The sequence below is a fragment of the Dendropsophus ebraccatus genome, chromosome 2 (genome assembly GCF_027789765.1).
Source record: "Dendropsophus ebraccatus isolate aDenEbr1 chromosome 2, aDenEbr1.pat, whole genome shotgun sequence".
Lineage (NCBI taxonomy): Eukaryota > Metazoa > Chordata > Amphibia > Anura > Hylidae > Dendropsophus > Dendropsophus ebraccatus.
In genome coordinates, this window is record NC_091455.1 from 55,801,986 (window position 1) to 55,824,803 (window position 22,818).

General features: G+C 42.2%; 2 protein-coding genes across 5 annotated transcripts in view; one reads left to right on the forward strand and one right to left on the reverse strand.

Annotated features, from left to right (window-relative positions):
• The window catches only part of TGS1 (trimethylguanosine synthase 1), a 53,195-nt gene extending 53,096 nt beyond the window's left edge, over positions 1 to 99 (reverse strand). Inside the window, exon 1 of the mRNA XM_069957566.1 lies at positions 77 to 99. The gene's annotated coding sequence lies outside the window, so the exon portion shown is untranslated. The remainder of the gene's footprint in view (positions 1 to 76) is intronic.
• On the forward strand, positions 9 to 16,258 carry TMEM68 (transmembrane protein 68). Of its 4 annotated transcripts, XM_069957570.1 has the most exons (9): positions 9 to 313; positions 5,195 to 5,320; positions 5,499 to 5,880; positions 7,972 to 8,139; positions 9,447 to 9,640; positions 10,037 to 10,097; positions 11,174 to 11,313; positions 13,056 to 13,163; positions 14,403 to 16,258. In XM_069957570.1, exons 3-8 carry the CDS (start codon positions 5,556 to 5,558, stop codon positions 13,158 to 13,160), a joined length of 993 nt encoding a protein of 330 aa, XP_069813671.1. In that variant the 5' UTR covers positions 9 to 313; positions 5,195 to 5,320; positions 5,499 to 5,555; the 3' UTR covers positions 13,161 to 13,163; positions 14,403 to 16,258. The 4 variants fall into 4 exon arrangements, with proteins under 4 accessions (XP_069813671.1, XP_069813669.1, XP_069813670.1 ...); XM_069957568.1 differs by lacking the exon at positions 14,403 to 16,258 and having other exon boundaries at positions 10 to 313; positions 13,056 to 13,553; XM_069957569.1 differs by lacking the exon at positions 14,403 to 16,258 and having other exon boundaries at positions 10 to 187; positions 13,056 to 13,553.
• The last annotated feature ends 6,560 nt before the right edge of the window (positions 16,259 to 22,818 follow it).

The window sequence follows — 22,818 nt, forward strand, 5'->3', positions numbered from 1 at the left end:
CCTGCTTCCTGCACTCAGAGAGGAGGTGACCCGGGAGCGCTGTGTACGGAGCGGAGCTCACAGAGCATTGCTTTACCATGGCGGAGGAGGACGTTCCCAGCACAGCTTCCTGGTAGCGGCAGCAAACTACATATCCCGGCATGCTTTTCTGTGTTGATTTCTATGAAGTTCAATCTCTGGCGTCAGTGTAAGTGACAAGAGGCAGGAAGACGGCGGCTGTGTGGCATGCTGGGTATTGTAGTCTTGCTGTATGTCTGCAGTTATACAGCACAGGGGGCTCTCCGGTTACACTGGCTCTGGTGCTGGCATCAGGGTGGGTATTACTTGTGTACAGGTGGTGGTGTGGGTGACAGTGGGAGTGACCTGTGCCCGGTATATAGCACTGCATATGTGTAATGCATCCTCCTGTATCTGGCATCTATTAACTAGTAATTGTGTTGGTACGGTACTTGTGTGTATGTAATCCCTATGTATGTAATATGTGTGTGTATGTATGTATATATATATATATATATATATAATATCCGTAGGCATGCATGTAATCCCTATGTATGTATATAATTCCTATGTATGTAATGTATGTATATAATTCCTATGTGTGTAATGTATGCATGCATGTAATCCCTATGTATGTAATGTATATAATCCCTACTTATGTATGTAACATATGTATGTATATAATTCCTATGTATGTGATGCATGAGGAAGGAAGCTCTGTCTCCTGAGACGTCCATCCAGCTGTGTGATTGCACCGTACCAGTCTGTGCAGATGGAGGATTGTGATCTCCTGGAGGAGTAAAATAAGATCCCCAGCTTTAGGAAGTCCGCCAAATGAGCACATTGGGTGATATGTATTTTTGTATCTATGAAATACTTTTTGTAAAAAAAAATTGCTAAAAGGAAAAAGTAAAAAAGCTTTTATAAGGAGGTTGCTTGTTCAGCGTGGTGGTTTATTGTTGGACTGCATTGTTGGAGAGTGGAGCGTCCGCTTACACCTGCTAATACTACCCAGGTGCACTCGGCTATTGTCGTGTTTCAAAGTGGAATATATGTATGTAATCCCTATTTATGTATACATGTAATCCCTATGTAGGTAATGTATGCATGCATGTAATCCCTGTTTATTTAGATATAATTTCTTATGATTTAAAGGAGAAGTTACAGCAAAAAATTTTATTAAAGTATTGTCCTCCAAAAGTTATACAAATCCCCAATATACACTTATTACAGAAAATGCTTATTAAGTCTTTTTCCCTGCACTTACTACTGCATCAAGGCTTCACTTCCTGGATAACATGGTGATGTCACGACCTGACTCCCAGAGCTGTGCGGGCTGTGGCTGCTGGAGAGGATGATGGCAGGGGGATGCTCAGTGTCCCTCCAGTGCCCTGTGTCCCTCAGTGTCCCCTGCCATTATCTTCTCCAGCAGCCACAGCCCGCACAGCTCTGGGAGTTTTATCCAGGAAGTGAAGCCTTGATGCAGTAGTAAGTGCAGGGATAATAAGTACGTTTCCCGTAATAAGTGTATATTGGGGATTTGTATAACTTTTGGAGGACAATACTTTAATAAAAATGTCTCCTTTAATGAGAGTATATGCAACTTGGACATTAGTTGTCACAGGATAGTCCATTGATGTCTGATAGATATTGGCCCCCCAACCTCCTCTAGGGTTCTCATTTAAGGATATGTCACACAGGACTGAACTGCTGCAGATATTTCCACCAAACTTTAATGTGGAAGTCAAACTACAAATCTGCAACATTTTAGTCCCATGTGAACAAACTTATATGGAAATTGTGTAGCTCATGTGCTACGATGTTTACGTAATTTCCAAGTCAATGAGAGTTATGTAAAATAGCCAGCTTGGCAGGTTTTGGCATTATTGGTCACCACACACACAGGCCAGGAGGCCGCTGATCTCTAGATAAATCCTGGTTCTAGTGCTTATACCCACATCTACCACATATGTAATCTGAGCAGAGGGCGTATGCAGCGTCTAGGGAAGATTTTTGATTTTTGTATCCAGTAAAAACTAAAATGTATGCGCAAATATGTTGATATATACCTATGAAATTGCCCTGAAGTATCGTGTGAATGGGGCCTTATGTGTTGGGGCAGGTTGTGCATTGTGATGCTGGGAGATAATCATGCATGTAAGGAGTTGTTGTAAGGATCTTATTATATGGGAATAGCCCAGCCATGGCTGCCATTCTGTGCACATCCATTATGTATTTTCATTTCCACCCTCCCATATCAGATCACTGCTGCTGGGCGGGATTCTCATATCACAGATAAGATTGTATGAATAATGCATTTCTATTATCTGGCTTATTGGCATCTCTTTTCTATATCATTGTAGGTACATTTTCTGGCTACTGATCTTACTTTGCCCTTTTCAGGCCATGTGCACACGCACTATTTCGGGCCCCATTTTGCCAGTATCTTTAAGAAAAACAGGAGTGGAATCAGTACAGAAAACTATACAGGAAAGATTTGCTCCTTCTGTATATCCTGCAGGTAGTGGTGCATTCTTTCCTGTCTGACACATTGCTCTCTGCTGCCTCCTCTGTCTGTGACAACTGTTCAGCGCAAATCCACATAAAAAAACCTCTCCTGCTCTGGATAGTTCCTGACATGGACAGAGGTGGCAGCAGAGAGCGCTATGTCAGACTGGAAAGAATACACCACTTCCTGCAGGACATACAGCAGCTGGAAGACTTGAGATTTTTTTTAATAGAAGTCAGTTACAAATCTGTATATCTTTTTGATACCGGTTGATTTGAAAACATTTTGTTTTCCACTGGAGTAACCCTTTAAATAGGATATATATATAATATATATATATATATATATATATATATATATATCTCTATATCTCTTTTGATATGTCTGGGTGACATGTCAAAAGTCCCTGAGAATCATTAGATAGAGCCAGGAGAAGCACACAACTGAGCGCTTCACTCACCAACTTGAGGCTCTCTGCAAGAGCCAAGCTCTGTAGACTTACAATAGATTTTGTCTCTTGCAATTAGAGTCCATTAAAGGGGTAGTGCGGCTCAAAAAAATTATTCACAGAATAACACACATTACAAAGTTATACAACTTTGTAATGTATGTTATGTCTGTGAATCAGCTGCTCAGCCGCGATTGGCTGAGCATAACTGTGCTCAGTCAATCGCGGCTGAGCACAGTTATGACGCAGCGGAGGGGGGACGGCAGCAGGGATTCGGCCCTCCGTCCGAAGATGATGTTTGGCACAAGATGGCAGACGGGCTCGACACGGATCAGGTAATGTATAATGCACCACACACTTCCGGGTACACGTGCGGGGGTGGTGGGACACGGGGAAGGGGGCGATTCACAGACATAACATACATTACAAAGTTGTATAACTTTGTAATGTGTGTTATTCTGTGAATAATTTTTTTACCGCCGCACTACCCCTTTAAGTTCAATTTAGATAAATCCCACTGTGTTAATCCAGAGGAAGGCAAAACCCCTCATAAGGCAGATGCCATTTGCCCCATCACAGTGAGAAAAATTCCTTCCTGACTCCAATATGGCAATCACAATAATCCCTGGATCAGCGTCCTGCCACTTGTCATCTAGTGCCCATAACTTTTAATATTATATTTTTCAAGAAAAGAATCCATGCCTCCCTTGAACTTGAATTGACCAGTGATTTTATAAAGAGGAAAAATTATGTTCTCATCTTTAGCATCTATACCTCTTTTGATGCCTCCCATTATTCTATTAGCCTTGGCAGCTGCTGCCTGGCACTGATCAGACCCCCACCAGAAAAGAGTTGGGAGATGTGAACATCCAGACCCTGACTAATCAAAACTTTTGGCATGTCAAAAGTTTTTAAGTGGCAGCAATGCTTTAAGGTGTGTTTTATGTGTTTTACTTATCTGAAGTAACCAAAGAGAGAGAAACTTGGCAGAAACGGAACCTGATCTGCAGGGCTGGTATGTAGGTCAATCCTTCCTGTAAGGACACTGAATCCTTATTTAGCACATAGTTTGCTCCGATTATAATATTACATCACCTTGTTACAGTGCTTTGTCATATTTTATTGTGTAACATCATTATGGTGGGATTTTTTTTCTAATTTTATTCTAAAATTTGTATTGAATATATAGTAGTCACTTCCTTCAAAAGGGATGCCTGGGCATACGGTGCCGCCTGATCTGCCATTGGGCGTGGTGAGATGCATGCTTAGCAATTATCAGGCATTGGATGTGTTCTCATTATACTCAATAGACATGGATCAGTTGTAAAGGAATCATCTGGTCTTAAAGAGGTTCAGTTAAAGAGTTAAAGTTAAAGAGTTCTGCAGACATTTATTACTTGTAGTCATTTGTAGAAGTTGGTTTCTACTTCTATTCTTAGATCCACTGTGATTCATAGAAACAGATAAGATTGTAAGCAGAAAAAGACCACTGGATCCATCTAGTCTGCCCTTTTAGTATTTCCATTCTTATTATCTTAGGATAGGTATATGTTTACATTCTGTTGTTGTAGATTACCAACCATATCTGCTGGAAGTTTGTTCCAAGTATCTACTACTCTTTTAGTAAAATATTTTCTCACGTTGCTTCTGACCTTTCCCTCAACTAACCTCTGTGTCCTCTTGTTCTTGAGCTCTGTTTATTACTAAAAACATTTCCCTCCCTCACCTTATTTAGTCCTTTAACATACTTAAAGGTTTCGATCATGCCCCCCCCCTTTCCCTTCTTTCCTCTAGACTACCATTTTTGTGGCTCGTCTTTGGACCCGTTCTATTTTACTAATATCCTTTTGTAGGTGAGGTTTCCAGAACTGGACACAGTATTCCAGATGGGAGTCTCACCAGAACTCTATACAGCGGGATCACAATCTCCCTCTTCCTACTGGTTATACCTCTAGCCATACACCCCAGCATACGATTAGCTTTCCCCACTGCCTGGTTGCACTGGTGACTCATTTTAAGGCTGTCAGAAATCACTACCCCTAAATCCTTCTCTTCTGAAGTTTTTTCCAACACAGAACTGCCGATGTGATACTCTGATAGAGGATTCCTCCTCCCTAAGTGCATTTTTTTACATTTGGAAACATAGGTGTCACATAATAAAATGTGAAAAAGTTCAGGACGGAGAATGCTGCAGGATTGTCTGGTCCTCAACCAATTCTCTTTTACTCCTCTCTTTTTAGGTTGGATATGCCAATTCCTGGATAATGCTGTCATTCTATCTTCATAATTTGTAGCCGATAGCTGCAGATATTGATTGGATATCCTCTACGTATTGGCTGCATGCTGAATGGCGCATTGCTTATTTGGTGAGTATGTAGGTGATTACACGAGTATCTGCGGGTGCATTGCGGGGCCGTACACAGTGGGTGATGGGCGCAGCTGTGCTAGCATTAGACAAGCACTGCAGGCTGTTTATACTCAGTGGGGGGTCTGTGTAAGTAAGGTATATGTTTGATCTTAATAGAATTTTGGCTTTTTCTATAGGATGGAGAACCGAAGCAGCTGAGATTGCTTGTCTGTTCCTTGGGTTCAATATTAAAGATGCAAGCTCGGAACGGAACATGTGACCTTGGCCCATCGCTTACCTATGTGACCTGCCTTCTTGAGATCCTTCTGGACTGGCTAGAGTTGGAAAATTTGGAGGATTATCTAAATTACCTAGACTATCTCATGTGGGTCTTCACACCACTAATAATAGTTTTCATTCTGCCCTTCGTCATTGTTCTTTTACTCTACCTGTCCATCCTTTTCCTCCACGTTTACAAGCGCAAAAATGAACTGAAAGAAGCATATTCCAACAGCATATGGGATGGCGCCCGGAAAACATTGGCAACACTTTGGGATGGGCATGCTACAATATGGCATGGTAAAGATGAATGCTCGTTCAAAGTAATGACAACAGTAGATGATGTTATAACTTGGATTATTGTAACTTATGTGTGGACCAGATGCTATTAACCAAGAATTTTGGGGTGAATCTAGATGTACCCCTGGGCACAGCATCACTGAACACCAGAAAGTTGTCTGCCTGGACTGTACTCACAGACACATGATCAGATTAAACCTGATTGGAGCTTCAGTGGGTTTCCAAGACTTTGGTATTGATAAGCATTATATTAACGAGCCATCTTTATCAGATCAGTCCTGATAACCCCACCAATGAGCTGACTGAAGGGGCTGTGATGTACCCATTGTGCACAGCTTGTTACAATTTGCAGTGGCTATGCGGGTAGCTGCAGTACCAGCCACAGCCACTACAAATTGTATAGCGCTGTGTTTAGTAAATGATGAAGGAAACACGGCAGTGAACGGTAATACCAGCCAGTACAAAATAGGCTGAGCTGTGCCTAGAAAAGAATAGGGGGTGTGCTGCCACCCTTCACTTAGATGATCAGTGTGAAGTATTTTGAGTCAGGCCTATGGGCCTATGCCCTACCAGTTAACAGGTATTACAGGTAATAAACAGGATTTCACAGTGGAATAGTCCAGTTCTTGGAGCAGCTCCAAGTGCTGCCTTGTTTCCTTGTGGAATCCTGTTAACTTATTAACTGTCATTGCAAAAGAACCAGTTCTAGGAAGTATAACTAAAAATCTTTAAAAGAGCAATGTTCTACTGCTGCCTGTGAATAACACATCCAACAGTGATAAAACCATGTGAACTGTATACGTTGTATGATTTGGTCAATTTGTTGGGCTTTCTACTGACTATGACTACTGGTGGTCCTGGGTGTCCCTGTTTGGAGGGGCTGTGAGTGTGTGCTCTGCTGTTCAAAGTCTATGGGAATGCCAAACATATCCAAGAGCTCTACTAGATCTTCAGCTGTCACAAAAACTTTGAATGAAGCATCAGTGCACACAATCGACCGCTACTCCATTCAAACTGGGAGATTTGAGACCTCAGTTGTGATCATGGGGGTCCTAGCAAATTGGATCCCCACCAATCAGACACTGATTACCATAGATAGATAGATGATTAGTTGTCATTATGGGAAAACTTCTTTAAGGGTAGCTTCACACACACCGCATCGCAGCGGATTTTATGCTGCGGATCTGCAGCAGATTTCATCTAAATAACTGAACACAGCATCAAATCTGTACCATCAAATCTGCTACGGATCCTGTACGTGTAAATGCACCCTCACAGTACTTGTCCATTTTGTTCTTTTAGTTTTTGTGCCTCCTGTGTAGTGATAGGCATTAGTGTTGCACTAGAATACATGTTTCTGTAAGTATCTGATATGTCTGAATGCCTTTGTGTGATCATGGGGGTCCTAGTAGATTAGATTCCCACCAATCAGACACTGATCACCTATTCCATAAAGAGATGATTAGTTGTCATTATGGGAAATTTTCTTTAAAGGGAGTCTGTCACTAAGTTTATTCCACCTTAAATGAGGGCAGCATAAACTAGTGACAGAAATGCTGAACAGATCGGTGTATTACTTACATCATTCTGTTCAGCTGTTCTCCTAATATGCAGGAGAGTAATATTCTTGCCACACCCCCTCCCCCTGCTCTCCAGATGCTGATTGACAGTTAACTGCCTATACACAGCATAAATAACTGCCATCAGCAGCTGGAGGGCGGGGTTTTCTGCAGCTTATGAATGAGGACTACTGGGCACATGAACATAATGGAGGAACTACTCCATGTTATTCAGGAGGATATCTCTGGATCAGCTGCACAGAACAGTGTAAGTGATACATCATTCTGTTCAGCTTCTCTGTCACTAGTTTCTGCTACCCTTAGGGCAGCATAAACCTGCTGACGTAGTCTCTTGAACTATACCAGTAATTGTCCATTCTGTTCCTGTAGTTTTTGTGCCTCCTGTGTAGGGATAGGTGTTAGTGTCGCACTAGAATACATGTTTCTATAAATATCTGATATGTCTGAATGTTTGTCTGTTTTTCCCCTCTTATAAATAATAGAACATGTATCTTATTCTCTGTCTATCCAGGTTATGAGATTTATGGCTTGGAGAAGATTCCGGAGAATGGACCTGCACTAATTGTGTACTATCATGGAGCGCTCCCTGTAGACTACTATTATTTTGTAGCAAAGGTCATTCTCCTGAAAGGAAGGACTTGTCACTCTGTGGGGGACCACTTTCTTTTCAAAGTACCAGGTAAGTAATGGTGCTATGGTATTTGAAAGTGGTCTGCGGGGTAAGTGACTATTATATCTAGAGCCAGTCATGAAAACCTGTAATTTATTACATGTAAGAATCTGGCCTCCGCATTCTGTCCCTGTTTTACTTAAATTACTTTAAAAGCAAGGATAGGAGTTTTGCATAGTGAATCATTGTTGCTTTAATGGAGGTCAGCGGTCACATAAAATATCTTTCTGATGCTTTTTTCTTTACTCCTCTAACTGCTAATCATCTAATCAGTCTACCAGTCTAGTAGATGGTTGTCTGGGATATACAAAGGGATTAATCATGCTGCACGCCTGACACACATGGCAAAAGTTGCATTTTTGTGTTACTTTTTTTTCCACCTGAGATGGTCAAATTAAGGGGGTGGGGAGGGAACCGTGCATCTGAGATGCTGACCTTGATACATCCCCCGCCATGCACACTACGGAATCCACTTTGGATAACTTCCAGCGGATTCTGCCGCTTGTCCGGCCCCTCCCCTACGCTCCCCCTTGAAGCTCCGCCCATCCCATAGACTCCATTCTATGCTTGGGCAGATTCCTAAATCCGTCCAAAGAATTGACATGACAATGCGCATAGAATGGAGCCTATGGGATGGGCAGAACTTCAAGCGAGAGCGTGCATGGAATCTACTGGAAGATATCCTCGCAGATTCCGTAGTGTGCACATACCCGTAGGGTTCCCCTACATTTAATATCAATGTTGGTCGAACCGCCTGCTAACAGCGGGTCCAGCAGGCCTGTTTGACCGATGAATGCCCTTTGTTTAAAAAAAAAAAGGCTATTTAAAGCAGGTCATACACGTAAGATAGTTGTCAACCAAATGGTTGCTTAGTGATAGTGCTCTCTCCCCATGTTACCCATACGCTTACAGGATCGGTTTGACCGAGTGTTCATGTGATTTAAATCAGGAGAGAAACTCTCCAAGAACAAAATCCATTGTGCCAAAACATTCTTACCCCAAGCTAACAATAAGTGTAAGTTTTCACCTCAGGGCTTGATTCACACCTTTTAGACTATTTATTACTGTTCTTTAATGTCCTTTATGCTGCTGCTTGTTAGGGTGTTTATGGAGACACTGGAGGGCAGGATCCTCTTGTCTTTGTGTGTGTGTGTGCAGTGTGTGACACCATAGATGTTGGGCTTAACTCACTAGCTCAGGGACATCTGAAACTGACACACCAAGGCTGTTGAGTAGAAATCAAGGCTAAATCCACTCTACTGTTTGTCAGCCGGGGATTTTGTCAATCAAATAATTTAATGACCTTTCTATAACAGGCTTCAAACCATTGCTCGAAGTGTTTAGTGTAATCCATGGGCCACAGGAAGAGTGTGTAAAAGCTCTGAAGAACGGCCACCTCCTGGCTATCTCTCCGGGAGGAGTTCGGGAGGCTTTGTTTAGTGATGAAACCTACGTTATTATGTGGGGAAATCGTACAGGGTTTGCACAAGTGGCGCTCGATGCTCAGGTGGTAAGTGTAGCCAATACCTGCACATCAGACAAACAAAACTATTTGCTGGCTGCTCCAAAATTTGCAGAACTGCACTGAATCTTCCAGCTCCCCTGAAATAATAGTCGGACAGTTGCTTTAGACACCTGCACTTGTGGACTCCGCTGCTGGTCCACAGTGTTTGTACACCAAAATCTGTGACTTCCCACACAAATCATGCTGAGATGAAATCCACACCACACCTTATTCTGTGCAGATTTTTTTTTTTTTTTTTTTTTTTTTTTTTTTTGTACCATACAGATAATCTGCAGCAAATACACGGTGTGTAACCCTTCTCTTTTTTTTCCTGTGACTAGCTGCAAGTACTGAATTATTTTGCTAAATGTTGTTGTTGTGTGTTTTTTTTTTTTCTTTTAGTCCATCATTCCGATGTTTACACAAAATATCCGGGAAGGATTCCGATCTCTCGGATGCTTACGTAAGATTTGTCCTTTTGCATAACTTCAGTTAATTTTTGCAGTTCCGCGTACATTCATGTAAAGTGTAGATTGTTACCAGTAATACATCTGCACTGCATTTCCATTGAAACCTTGAATTTATGGCAGTGTCAGCTCTCTCGTTTAGCAGAACGCACAACTTTAGGGTCCATTTACACAGAAAGATTATCTGCCAAAGATCTGAAGCCAAAGCCAGGAACAGACTATAAACTGAGATCAGGTCATAAAGGAAAGCCTGAGATTTCTCCTCTTCTCAAATCCATTCTTGGCTTTGGCTTCAAATCTTTGGCAGATAATCTGCCAGATAATCTTTCTGTGTAAATGGACCCTTATGCACTACACTAGATCTGGATATTTTTTATTGACAGGAAGCAGAGATCTTAATCATGAGGGTGTCACAAAGTATGTTATGAAGTTGCAGAACTTATTATACCATGTACCATTAGTAAGGGTAGCTGCATTTTACAATATAGAATTATATATAAAATGCTCTCTTTTGATATTTATCCAGATGTGCCACCAGCTTGGTATGTGGCCGGGGAGGGGGGGGTGGAGCAGATTCACTTTAAAGAGGGTTCATGGGAGCCAAACATTGATGATCTAGCTTTGTAGTGCGCCATTTAATGTTTTATCACTAGTGGTCAAATCCCCAGGACCTCTATGGGTTAACTACATTACACAGACATGGCAAACCCGTCTAAGTGAATGTCAAATTCTGACTATCTATTTCGGTGAGTAGGGCAGTGCTGCAGTTTCCTGCACAGAAGGTGGCTGGGAACCTTCTGCTCTAGGGGTTCTGGTGGTTCCCCCCCCCCCCCCCCCCCCCCCCCCCCCCCACCGATTGTGGGGAACCAATCATTTGATAAGGTTGGAAAGCCCCTCAAGGGGTACATTCACACGTGATGCATATGCTGCAGGTTTTGACTTTCCTATTGATGTTCATTGGAAAAATCTGCAGCAAATTTGACACATGTGAACATACCCTAAGGAACACTGTTACTAGTTTCTTATTGATTGACCGGTTGTAAAAAGTGTTCATTTCTCTTCGCTTTCACAGGGATATTTAGGTGGATGTACGAGAAGTATAAGATACCTTTTGCTCCTGTATATGGCGGATTCCCAGTGAAATTTCGCACATATCTTGGTGATCCTATCCAGTATGACCCAAATATCACAGCAGACGAACTGGCAGAAAAGGTAAGATATGGTATTAGTAATGCTATGGAGAAAAAAAAAAAACAGACATGGCCGCACGTCCATAAACTTATCACTGATCCTTCTCAGCACAATACTTACTAACATCAGGAGTACATACATTTGTGTGGATATCTAACCAAAAAATGGCATAGCACCAGACGGCGACCACCACTGCCACAACACGGCCCTAGAGGCAGTGACCCAGTTGCCCAGCAACCCCAATGTTTCCAGACACAGCCCTCCTGGGCACTGTGCTGCCACAACAATGGCCGCTGCATGGCACCACACCACACAAAGGAGCAGCAGGTAGAAAAAGCTCACCTATGATCTATGATATCGTTTAAAGGGGTTATCCAGCGCTACAAAAACATGACCACTTTTCCCCCAACTGTTGTCTCCAGTTCAGGTGTGGTTTGCAATTAAAAGTGTTATCCAGCGTGGGGGCACTTTTTTGGCTGAAATAAAAGACGTCCACTTACTCCCCGATTCCAGCGGCGGGTCCCGCATCATGGCGCTCCGGTGCCAGGTTCCCGGCCGCTTCCTGGTGTCTGACGCCGCCCGAGACGCTACGTCTCAGGGCCGCTCAGCCACTCAGTGAAGGAGGCGGGATCTGTTTGAAGTCCGCTCGGATCCCGCTTCCTTCACGGAGTGGCTGAGCGGCCCTGAGACGTAGCGTCTCGGGCGGCGTCAGACACCAGGAAGCAACCGGGCACCGGAGCGCCGTGATGCGGGACCCGCCGCTGGAACCGGGGAGGTAAGTGGACGTCTTTTATTTCAGCCACCTCCTCCCCGGTCCCACCAAAAAAGTGCCCCCATGCTGGATAACCCCTTTAAGCTCCATTTACTTCAATGGAACTGAGTTTCAAAACCCCACCCAAACCGGAGACAACAGTAAGGGGAAAGTGGCCATGTTTTTGTAGCGCTGGATAACCCCTTTAAGGACTTTAAGGATAAGAAACCATCTGAGACCTCTATAGAACCATCATTCCACCTAGTCGATTCGTAGTACCTTCACTAGAGGATACGTCTTTTTAAGGCAGATAAACCTTTGTCTATCAGTTTACTGCGAATAGAACAGGTGCAGCAACATCCAAATGGGGGTATGCTCACATGGGGGTTAGGAGGTCAATGTCTGTGTCCATTGGTTCTCCCAGCCACTTTCTTGTGAACATTTTCTTTGATGGTAAAGGGAAGTGCATTCTGCTTAGCCGCCCTTAAAATCTCAGTCTACCATGGTTGTCGTCATTGAGGATTACATGAATTAAAAGGGTTATCCTGGATTTTTTTTGAATGTACAGTCTGTTCTTAGGATAGGCCATCATTATATAATCAGTGAACTCCTTGCACTCCCACCAATCCAGCTGATCAAAGGAACCATGGTGTCCATGTGAGCTTTACAGCTTCTTTACTTTGCAGCTTCCTACACATCAGCCAGATTTGGACTTCACTCTGGACTTCTTCAGATGATACTGGGTGGTCAGGGATGGGTTTTTCTGGTAAAAGCGCTGGTGATGCGACATCACCTCCTCTACTGCTGGTGTAGCAGAAATGCAGTATAAAGCAAGGGGGGGGGGGGCAGGCAGTCGACAATGGTTGCTATAGGCACTAATTTTGTTAATTGTCACTTAACGTCTTATTGTCAACATATTGCTGGTCGAAACCTTATTCATCCAAATGTGTCTGTATACATCATAGAAACAAAGTTGTTTTTTTTTTTTTTTTTTGTTTTTGTTTTTTTACAGACAAAATGTGCCCTTCAGTCATTGATCGACAGACACCAGAGAATCCCTGGAAATATTTTCCGAGCACTATTGGAGAGATTTTGCCGGAGAGCTAAAGAAGATTAAAATGTGGTTATATCCAGGGGTATACCCTGGGGTCCTATTTGTTGTACAGCTATGTAAATAGTATAGGATATAGTTTGATAAATAATTTTATCGGTGTTACATCCACACTAAGAAAACAAATTCTCTACTGTGCAATGTGTACTTTTCTGAAGGCTTCATACAAATGTCCTATTTTAACATGTTCAATGGAGTATAAGCACATAATGTAAACTGTGAGTCAGAAGAGACCACAGGGCAACACATTTCTCTTTTGGGCTAGGTTGATCTAAAACATGCCCTGTGCTCGTGGTATACAAAGGGAAACTGGATGGACGGTATGTGCCAATGTGTATCATGGTGCACACTTGCAGGAACTAGTGATTTGCAATGGACCCTGCAATCTGCCCCCCCCCCCCCCCCCCAAAACAAAACAAAAAAAAAAAAAAAAAAACGCCTTTACCATTGGATAGCTGCTTTTAACATCTGTCCTGGGATCCGTTTGGCAGGTGATGCAATTATTGTCCTAAAAAACAACTTTTAAACTTGCAGCCCCCATTCCCTAGGCTTGCACTGCCCCTCAGTCTCTTGTCCCTGTCCTCTCCATCATTAGGAATGCCCCAGGCAGGATTTTTTCTATTCTTCACTTGTCTAAGCAGTGCACATGTGCCTTAACGATTCGCCACATGTGTAGTGTTCAGATAAGTGATGATTTGGAGGAATCCTGGTCAGGGGCATTCCTAATGGTGAAGAGGTGGTGCAATCCTAGGGCACAGACACTGTAGGCCATGCCAATTTGATACAGCACTGCAAGTTTTTTTTTTTTTTTTTTTTTTTTTTTTTTTTTAGGACAATAACTGCATCACCTGCCGAAAGGACCCAAGGACAGATCTTGGATTAAAAGCAGCTATCTGAAGTTGTTTGGGGGGGGGGGGGGGGTCAGATTGTGGGTACAGAGTTGCTTTAACTATGTTTAGCACCTTTGCAAGTGTATATTTCTTGTGTTTTGCGGGATTTAAGAGCATGAGTCCTACCATGAAAATGTGCTAATGCAATCCGCACTTAAAATAATAACTTTTAAACTGGTCCTTAAATCCATGTTCCCCGCAGGTGCCTACTGTGGTATACATTGGCATACCGGTTGGCCAGTTTTTTATAAGTATAGTGCAAGTTTTAGAACCAAGCCTTACTGTGACACTGGTAGCTTTTTGTGCTATAGTAATACCAGTGCAAATCATCTTTATTCCTGGTTGTCTTCCCCACTAGGTGGAATATGGGTCCAGCAATCTACTTGTCCCAAAGTCTGCTCTGGTGGCTTCTAATGTAAAATGATTCTTAAAACATTAAGATGCCACCATGTCCAGTGCACAAAAGTTACTGTGTGGCCCCTTCTTTATACAGCACATCAGAAGGTCAAGGGGACATGAAACTACCTCTTGTAGATAAATACAATGATAAACAGCAGCTATGCTTTGTGTCTTATCCAGATTTAGAAGCAGATGAATTTGTGATACAGTAGTGATGTTGGAAATGACTGTTACGAGGACCGTGATTTCTACTCATTTTTGTGGAAATGTGTATTTGCTTGGCCATCTCTCTATCGTTTGGGGAACAGAGCCCCCCCTTACAGATCTGTTGGTGTGCCTGCTGCTGCTGCACTTCCATTGGTCTTGCTTATTATCTATAGAACAGCCAGAAACACTTTCCCTCTAAATTGTGATATTCATAGTACATCCTGAGATGGGGGGATGGCAGAAGAATGCTTACCCTCTGGTGTCAGGACAGGCCATCTTTGAACTGAAATCGGAACCATGCAGAATAGATTGGCTGCGGACACACTTGTTTATGTTGCAGCAAACAAAGTTTCTTCCTTTCATTAAGCAGGTGAGATTTATGGCTGTATTACATGGCACAATACTCCAGGGGAAGTGAGCACCAACCTGTCGTTTCAGCACTCACTTCCCCCTTGTTCCTTGCTTGCTGCCTGTGCCATTACACACAGACAGCGAACGGGGAGGAGCAGGAGGGGCTGCCTAAACGATCCTTAGATTGTTTGGGCTCCCCATTGAAGTCAGCAGCGGTCTGCAGCCACCGCTCCTACTACATGAAACAACATGCAGCAGACCATTGCTGCAATAATTGGGATCTTTCAACATGTTAAAAGATCACAATCAGCCGACATTGTGCACCGTCCTATTACACAAAGTGATTATTGAGTTAAACGGACCGTAGTCAGCCAAGTAAGGCCGATAATTGTTTTGTGTAATAGGGCCTTAAGACTGCTATCTTATTCTGCCACAGTACTGTTTTTCTGATACATTTATGCAGAGAACATTTTTACACATGATCTGTTCTGCAGCCTTAATACAACCAAACTAGTGGCACCTTATTGCACCAGTCGGGTAGAGAGTTCTTGGGGCATTATAGTTATTACACTCTCCCACACTGCCTGGCACGCTTAATACCACCGTTACAACAAAGTGGTTATGGAGAAGCCCAAGAGGAACTCCAGATTGGCATGCAAGTTTCCCACTCTCTGTGCAATACTTATATTATTTATAAAAGACCATCTCTAGGACTACGGAATTGATTTCCTATCCTAGTCCATGTCCCCTTAATTGTTTACCAAGTGATTGGAATAAGGATAGGCCATTAATATTGTAGCCCTGGAGATCTCTTAAGTAACCAATCTTATAAAAACAAAACAAAAAAACACTGCCTATACCAAAAATACTACTTTGTGTCTTTTTTATTTCTATTTATGTCATTAGTTAGGAATCTTCTGGAGCTTTTTTTAGAGCTTGATCTGGTATCAGCTTTATGAATTTTAGGCCTTCTCCTTTCTAAGCACAATATTTGTCTTTACATACAGACAGACATTACAAATCCAGTCTCTGTAGTGGGCCTTGCATTGACTTACATGCATTATTAGCATTGTACTGTTGCAGTATCCTGTATTTTTAGATCTAACCTATGTCTGTTTTACGGTTTTAATGCTGATATTATGACTGTTATTTACTGTTTCTATTCCTGTTGTTCAGCATTCTTTTATATCTGGATTGCACAGCTCTACAAAGGGCGGTTGTTGGAAAATAAAACAATCTTACTTTTGTACGTTTACAGTTGTTATACTGCTTATTTATGTATTTTTCACTGTTTCAATGTCCTACATTCAAGGGTTCAAAAACTGCTGTTTGTAAGGCTGGCTTCACAAAAACAGAAAACAAATGTTCATTCAAAATGTTATATTTCAAATGTTTACATTGATAACAGATGCAAATAGTGCATGAGCTTGTCTTCTGTTTTTACCGGGATCCATTCATTTAAATGAACAATGATACCAAACTCAGATGTGAAACAAGTGTAAAAAGTGATAAAAAGGGCATATCCCTATCCCCTGGGAACACCATTATTCATGAGAACAGAGGAAAATTGAAATGCTGAGTTTGGAAGCGTAGAGAAGCCTTGTAGAGAATAAATGGCATGCACTCTGTTCATTTAGGGTTACAATGTCCCTGTGTTCTCGGGATCGTTGGGGGACCTAGTGGTTGGACCCTTAAAGGGGTGGTGATAGAATGAAAACTAGATCCATACTAATACATTATATAAAAAGAAAACATCTTTCCCATGTACAAGCAATTTTTAAAATGTATTATTTAAAAGATACAGAATCACTTATTCCCCCCCATATGTACAGTTTTGTTTCATTATCTGTTGCCCTTGTACTTGCTTAATTTAATAATCACATGATCTGTCCCATTAGTACTGGCATTTGTTTTTCACTTCACATGCAGCAAAGGGTATTGTGGGAAAGTGTCTGCATTGTTGCATGGCAACATGAGGGTCACCGTTCAGGAAGTGAAAAGATACATGGGGAATAAAAGTGGCACAGTGATGCAAATTGTTCTCCGGTACACATCAGATTTTACCTTCTTTGCTTCATGACACCACCCCTTTTAGCTTGCTATCAAATGAAATACCCCCTTAAAACAACCTCTGCAGAGAACATAGTAAATAAGGTTGAAAGAAGACAAGAGTCCATCAGGTTCAACCTAGGGAAATCCTACTGTGTTGTATCCAGGAAGGCAAAAAACCCCATGAGGCAGATGACAATTGCCCCATCACAGGGAGAACCCCCCCCCCCCCCCCCGACTCCAACCAGAACAATCCCTGGATCAACGTATAACCGGAAATCTAATGCCCATAACTTGTAATATTATATTGTTCAAGAAAAGCATCCAGGCCTCCCTTGAACTTATTTAATGAATCGGCCATGACCACATCATGTGCCAGAGAGTTCCATAGTCTTACCGCTCGTACAGTAAAGAACCCGCGTCGATGCTGATGATGAAATCTTCTTTCCTTTAGACGTAGAGGATGCTCCCCATGGTTACAGACCTAGGAGTAAAAAGACCACTACAAAGATCTCTGTACTGTCCATTCATGTATTTGTACATTGTGATCAGATCGCCCCTAAGATGTCTTTTTTTCTAGTGTAAATAACCCCAAGCTTGATAACCTGTCTTGGTACTGTAACCCACCCATTCCCTTAATGACCTTTGTTGCCCTCCTCTGCACCCGCTCCAGTTCAGCTGTGTCCTTCTTATATACCGGTGCCCTAAACTGTACACCGTATTCCATGTGTGGTCTGACTAGGGATTTATAAAGACGCAAAACTATGTTCTCCTCTTTAGCATCTATGCCTCTTTTGATGCTTCCCATTATTTTATTAGCCTTGGCAGCTGCTGTCTGGCACTGATCACTAAAGGTCCTTTTCGGAAGTAGTTTTACCCAGTGTTTTATTATTTAGCACATAACTGTACTTATTATTTCTACGGCCCAAGTGCATAACCTTACATTTATCCACATTAAACTTCATTTGCCATTTCACCGCCCAAGCCTCTAGCTTCTCCAAATCCCTCTGTAATATGCTATTATCCTCCTCTGTACTGATTACTTTACCCAGTTTAGTATCATCTGCAAAAATGGAGATTCTACTCTGTAGCCCCTCAACAAGATCATTAATAAAAATATTAAAAAGTGGACCCAACACTGACCCCTGTGGTACCCCACTAGTAACTACAACCCAATCTGAATATGTTCCATCAATGACCACCCTCGTTTTCTATCACAAAACCAGTTACTTACAAATTTGCATACATTTTCCCCGAGTCCCAGCATCCTCATTTTGTAGACCAACCTTTCATGCGGCACAGTATCAAATGCCTTTGAAAAGTCCAGATACACAACATCCACAGCCTCCCCCAGGTCCAGTCTATAACTTACCTCTTCATAGAAGCTGATCAGACTAGTCTGACAGGACCGATCCCTCATAAATCCATGCTGGTGCTGCGTCATAAGATTATTTTCATTAGGATACACCAGTATAGCATCTCTTACAATACCCTCCAGTACTTAACCTACTATAGATGTTAGACTTACGGGCCTGTAGTTTCCAGGTTCACTCTTTGGCCCCTTCTTGAATATGGGCGCCACATTAGCTATGTGCCAGTCCTGTGGAACAATCCCTGTCGTAATAGAATCTTTAAATATTAGGAATAATGGTCTGTCTAACACAGTATTTAATTATTGCAAAACTCCAGGATGGATACCTTCTGGGTCCGGTGACTTATGGATTTTAATGTTTTTAAGGCGTCTTCACACTTCTTGTTGTGTTAGGCAGGTGAGATTTATGGGAGGATTTATATTATCCCTAGTCATGTCGTCTGTTATGGGATTCTCCTCTGTGAATACGGTAGAGAAGAATGTATTTAATAGATTGGCCTTTTCCTCTTCCCCCTCCACCATTACACCCAGATTATTTTTGAGGGGACCAACATTTTCAGTTTTAAGTCTTTTGTTGTTTATATAGGTGAAGAACATTTTGGGATTCATTTTACTTTCTGTGGCTATCCTTCTTTCTGTTGCTGCTATTTTTGCTTTTTATTTGCTTTTTACACATTCTATTCTTCTGTCTATAGTTGCTCATTGCTTCCCCACTACCTTCTTGTTTTAGTTGTCTGAATGCTTGTTTCTTATCATTTATTGCACCCCTTACAGCTGAAGTTAACCACATTGGATTTCTCTTATTTCTACTACTTTTATTCTCATATGGTATGTGCCGTTCACACGATTTACACAGGATGCTCTTAAATATGTCCCATTTTTCTTGTGTACTTTTATTTCTGAACAAATTAAACATTTTTGCAAATTGTAATTGTAATAAACATGCAGTCATCATAGAACTTCAAGTTACTGTAAAAATTACAGTTAAATAAAAAATTAAATCCGATAATAAAAGTTTAAATTGCCCCCCTTTTCCTATTTCATAAATAGATTGAAAAAAAATAAACATTTGCGGTTTGCCCAAACTATTTAAGTTCCTGATCTCGCACGGTAAGTGGTGTAAGCGCACTTACCTCCCTCTGGTATCTCACCAGCTTCATCGTGCTGTGCGGCCACTTCTGGGACCTATTGTCACATTGAAGGCCCGCTCACTCAGGAAGCATATATATTTAAAAGAAAAAGCCCTTGCCCGGTGTACCCCTTTTAATTGTTTATTTTCAGAGGAAGAACATGAAAAGGTTATATGCTGTATCTCCTCTTCTCTCTCAGAAGTCTGCAGGGAAATCACTTTTTTGTGGGGACATCACCCATAAGAAAAACTTTGATTTGTGTAGTAAAAAGTTTACATGAAGGGATATGTTGGCTTCTTATCAGAAGCTGTGAATTGAAATTGATTTATGTGAAACTGGTTCTGCTTATATATTCTATGTATTTACCGCGTTATTCATAGTAACATAGTGTCAGGATTCAATCCCAGAAGCCTTTCTGTTTCCGATGACACTGTATACCGAGTACCTCAGATGCTGGACAGCTCCTTTTTCAGTCTCCATGTGCAGTTTAATAAACTAGCTGAACCACTTATTGCCTGATGCGCGATGACATGTCTAATAAACTAACAGTATCATCCTTATGGGGGCTTACTCTATAAACAAAATTGCTGTTGATTAGGCTCCGTTCTAAGTATGTTTAGACTCCATATTTGACGGTCTGCTGGGCGTCTCCTATCGTCCTGGGCGTTCATCCACTTTAATCAAGCTCCTATGGGCGTGACTCAAATCGCCCAGTAGCTGTGACGCCGCTGCGCATGCACAGTACAGCCGCTTCTATTCCGGCGGTACTGCGCCTGTGCAGAATAGCCTCGAACTCAGTGTGAGCCGGAGTTCGAGGCTATTCTGCACAGGCGCAGTACCGCCGGAATGGAAGTGGCGGTACTGCGCATGCGCGGCGGCACAGTGCGCTCCCGAGTGACGTCACAGGTACTGTGCAATTTGAATCACACCCACAGAGGCGTGATTAAAGCGGAAGAACGCCCAAGACGATAGGAGACGCCCAGCAGACTGTGACTACCTGCTATCCGCACACCGCCCCGATGACTACCTCAGGTAATTTGCATACAGGGCGCCAGTTTTATAAAGTGACTTTGTGGCTTACACGGGGGAGGCAAGGAGGCTATAAAAACGTGTGGGAAGTGTGCTGTGTGCTCTAACAGCACATGTACTTAGCTTTATATGCATTTTTGAGGTGATTGGTTCCCTTTAAGCATTATTAACAGCAGACTGGGGTCCCTGTTCTTGAGAATATAGGGGCCCCCACCAGTTGGACCTCCTGTGATCAGCTACTAATGACAACTTTGTCAGATGGGATTACCCCTTTAAGTTAAAGTGTGATGACTACGGTCATTTCATCTATCAGTTTTTAAAAAAGGACAGAACCAGGATAATGGAATAAGCAATAATGGAAGAACCCGGTAAGTTGCGCTATTGCATCTTCAAATGTTACACTAAGAAAAATGACCCTTACACACACCAAAAACCGAATGGTGTTAATGCAAAAGCTTAATAACTGTAATCAAAATAATTACAACCACACCCATTTTCCTTCAATGTCTAATGTAGCCACTAGGTGGAGATAGAGAACTTATATATAATCCAGATAAAATAGATGATTTGGATGTGATTTGGCTGCCAGCGTCCCAAGGCTCTGAATATTGAATTTCACATATAAAAGTATAAAGTGAATATATTAAAATAACTACATGTTGAAAATTGGAATCCCTCAGAGAATTTATTTCAGTAAATCACTTGGAACAATCACTAACTTCACTATAAGAAATAATTTCAGGATTTTCATTTGTATTGAATGTACGGGTGAATTGGTTAATTCTTGTTGGTGGTTTAAATAATCCTGCTCACTGGTTTCGTTTTACAGAAAAAAAATCTTGGGACCTTTCTATTGAATATAATATATATTACTACAATGCCAGAAATGCATTGTATTGTAACCAGATCTAATGATATTCTAATAAAGAAAGAAACATTATTAAGTGATTACTAACAATATCATAGCTTGAATGGAGACCTCCCCCCCCCACACACACACACACAGGGTTAGGCCTTTGCAAGCTTATATGAAGGAATGAAGGGGCTTATTTTTGTCTTTGGACCTCTCCTCTCCTGTCATTTAAAGGGGTATACTCAGCTACTCCCTCCATGCTCCTTGTCTGCTGTTGGCTGTTCTGGACAGCAGCACTGTACATCTCTGCTCAGCCCCCTGCTGGACCAAGTCCCGTCCTGACAGCTCCACAGGGCTTGATGGCCGTGTGTTCTCTGAGATCCCTGACCACCAATTCAGAGCAGTGAGGGAGTTAGTTATCAGCCCGGCCAACACTAGACAACCTAGACCAGTGCTTCTCAACTCCAGTCCTCAGGCCTCACTAACAGGTCATGTTGTAAGGATATCCCATAAAAAGAACACCTGTGCTAATGCCTGATGCACTGAGTTTAATTATATCACCTGTGCAATACTAAGGAAATCCTCAAAACTTGACCTGTTGGTGAGGCCTGAGGACTGGAATTGAGAAGCACCGACCTAGAGAACAGGCACCATGGAGTACCCTAATACTCGAACAAGTACCAAGCTCGGACGAGCATGTTCGCTCATCTCTAGGCAGAAACCTTTGCTTCCGATTCCTGAGGTCAGACTTTTCCTGTAGTTCTTGACCAAGTTTGTACACACTGCAGCAGGGATTTTCTTCAGATTTTTGAGGTTTTGGGGCTGTTCTGGGCAACATTAATTTTCAGCTTCCTACAAAGATTTTCTATTGAGTTCAGGACTGGAGACTGGCCAGGCCGCTCCCAGATCTTTAAATGCTTCTTATGGAGCCACTCCTTAGTTGCCATGGCTGTATCTTTTGGGTCAATGCTATGCTGGAAGACCCAGCCACGACCCATCTTCAATGCTCTTACTGAAGGAAGCAGGTAGTTGGACAAAATCTCGTGATAAATAGCCCTATCCATCATTCCTTCAACATGGTGCAGTCATCCTGTCCTGTTTGCATAAAAGCACCCCCAAAGTATAATGTTTCCACCCCCATACTTAACGGTTGGGATTGTGTACTTGGGGTTCTATTCATCATTCTTCCTCCAAACATGGTGAGTGTTATACCAAAGAAAATCTATTTTGGTCTCATCTGACCACATCATCTGCTCCTATGCTTCCTCTGGATCAACCAGATGGTCATTGGTGAACTTCAAATGGGCCTAGACTTATGCTGGTGTGAGCAGGGGGGCCTTGAATGCCCTGCAGGATTTAAATCTATAATGGTGTGCTGTGTTAC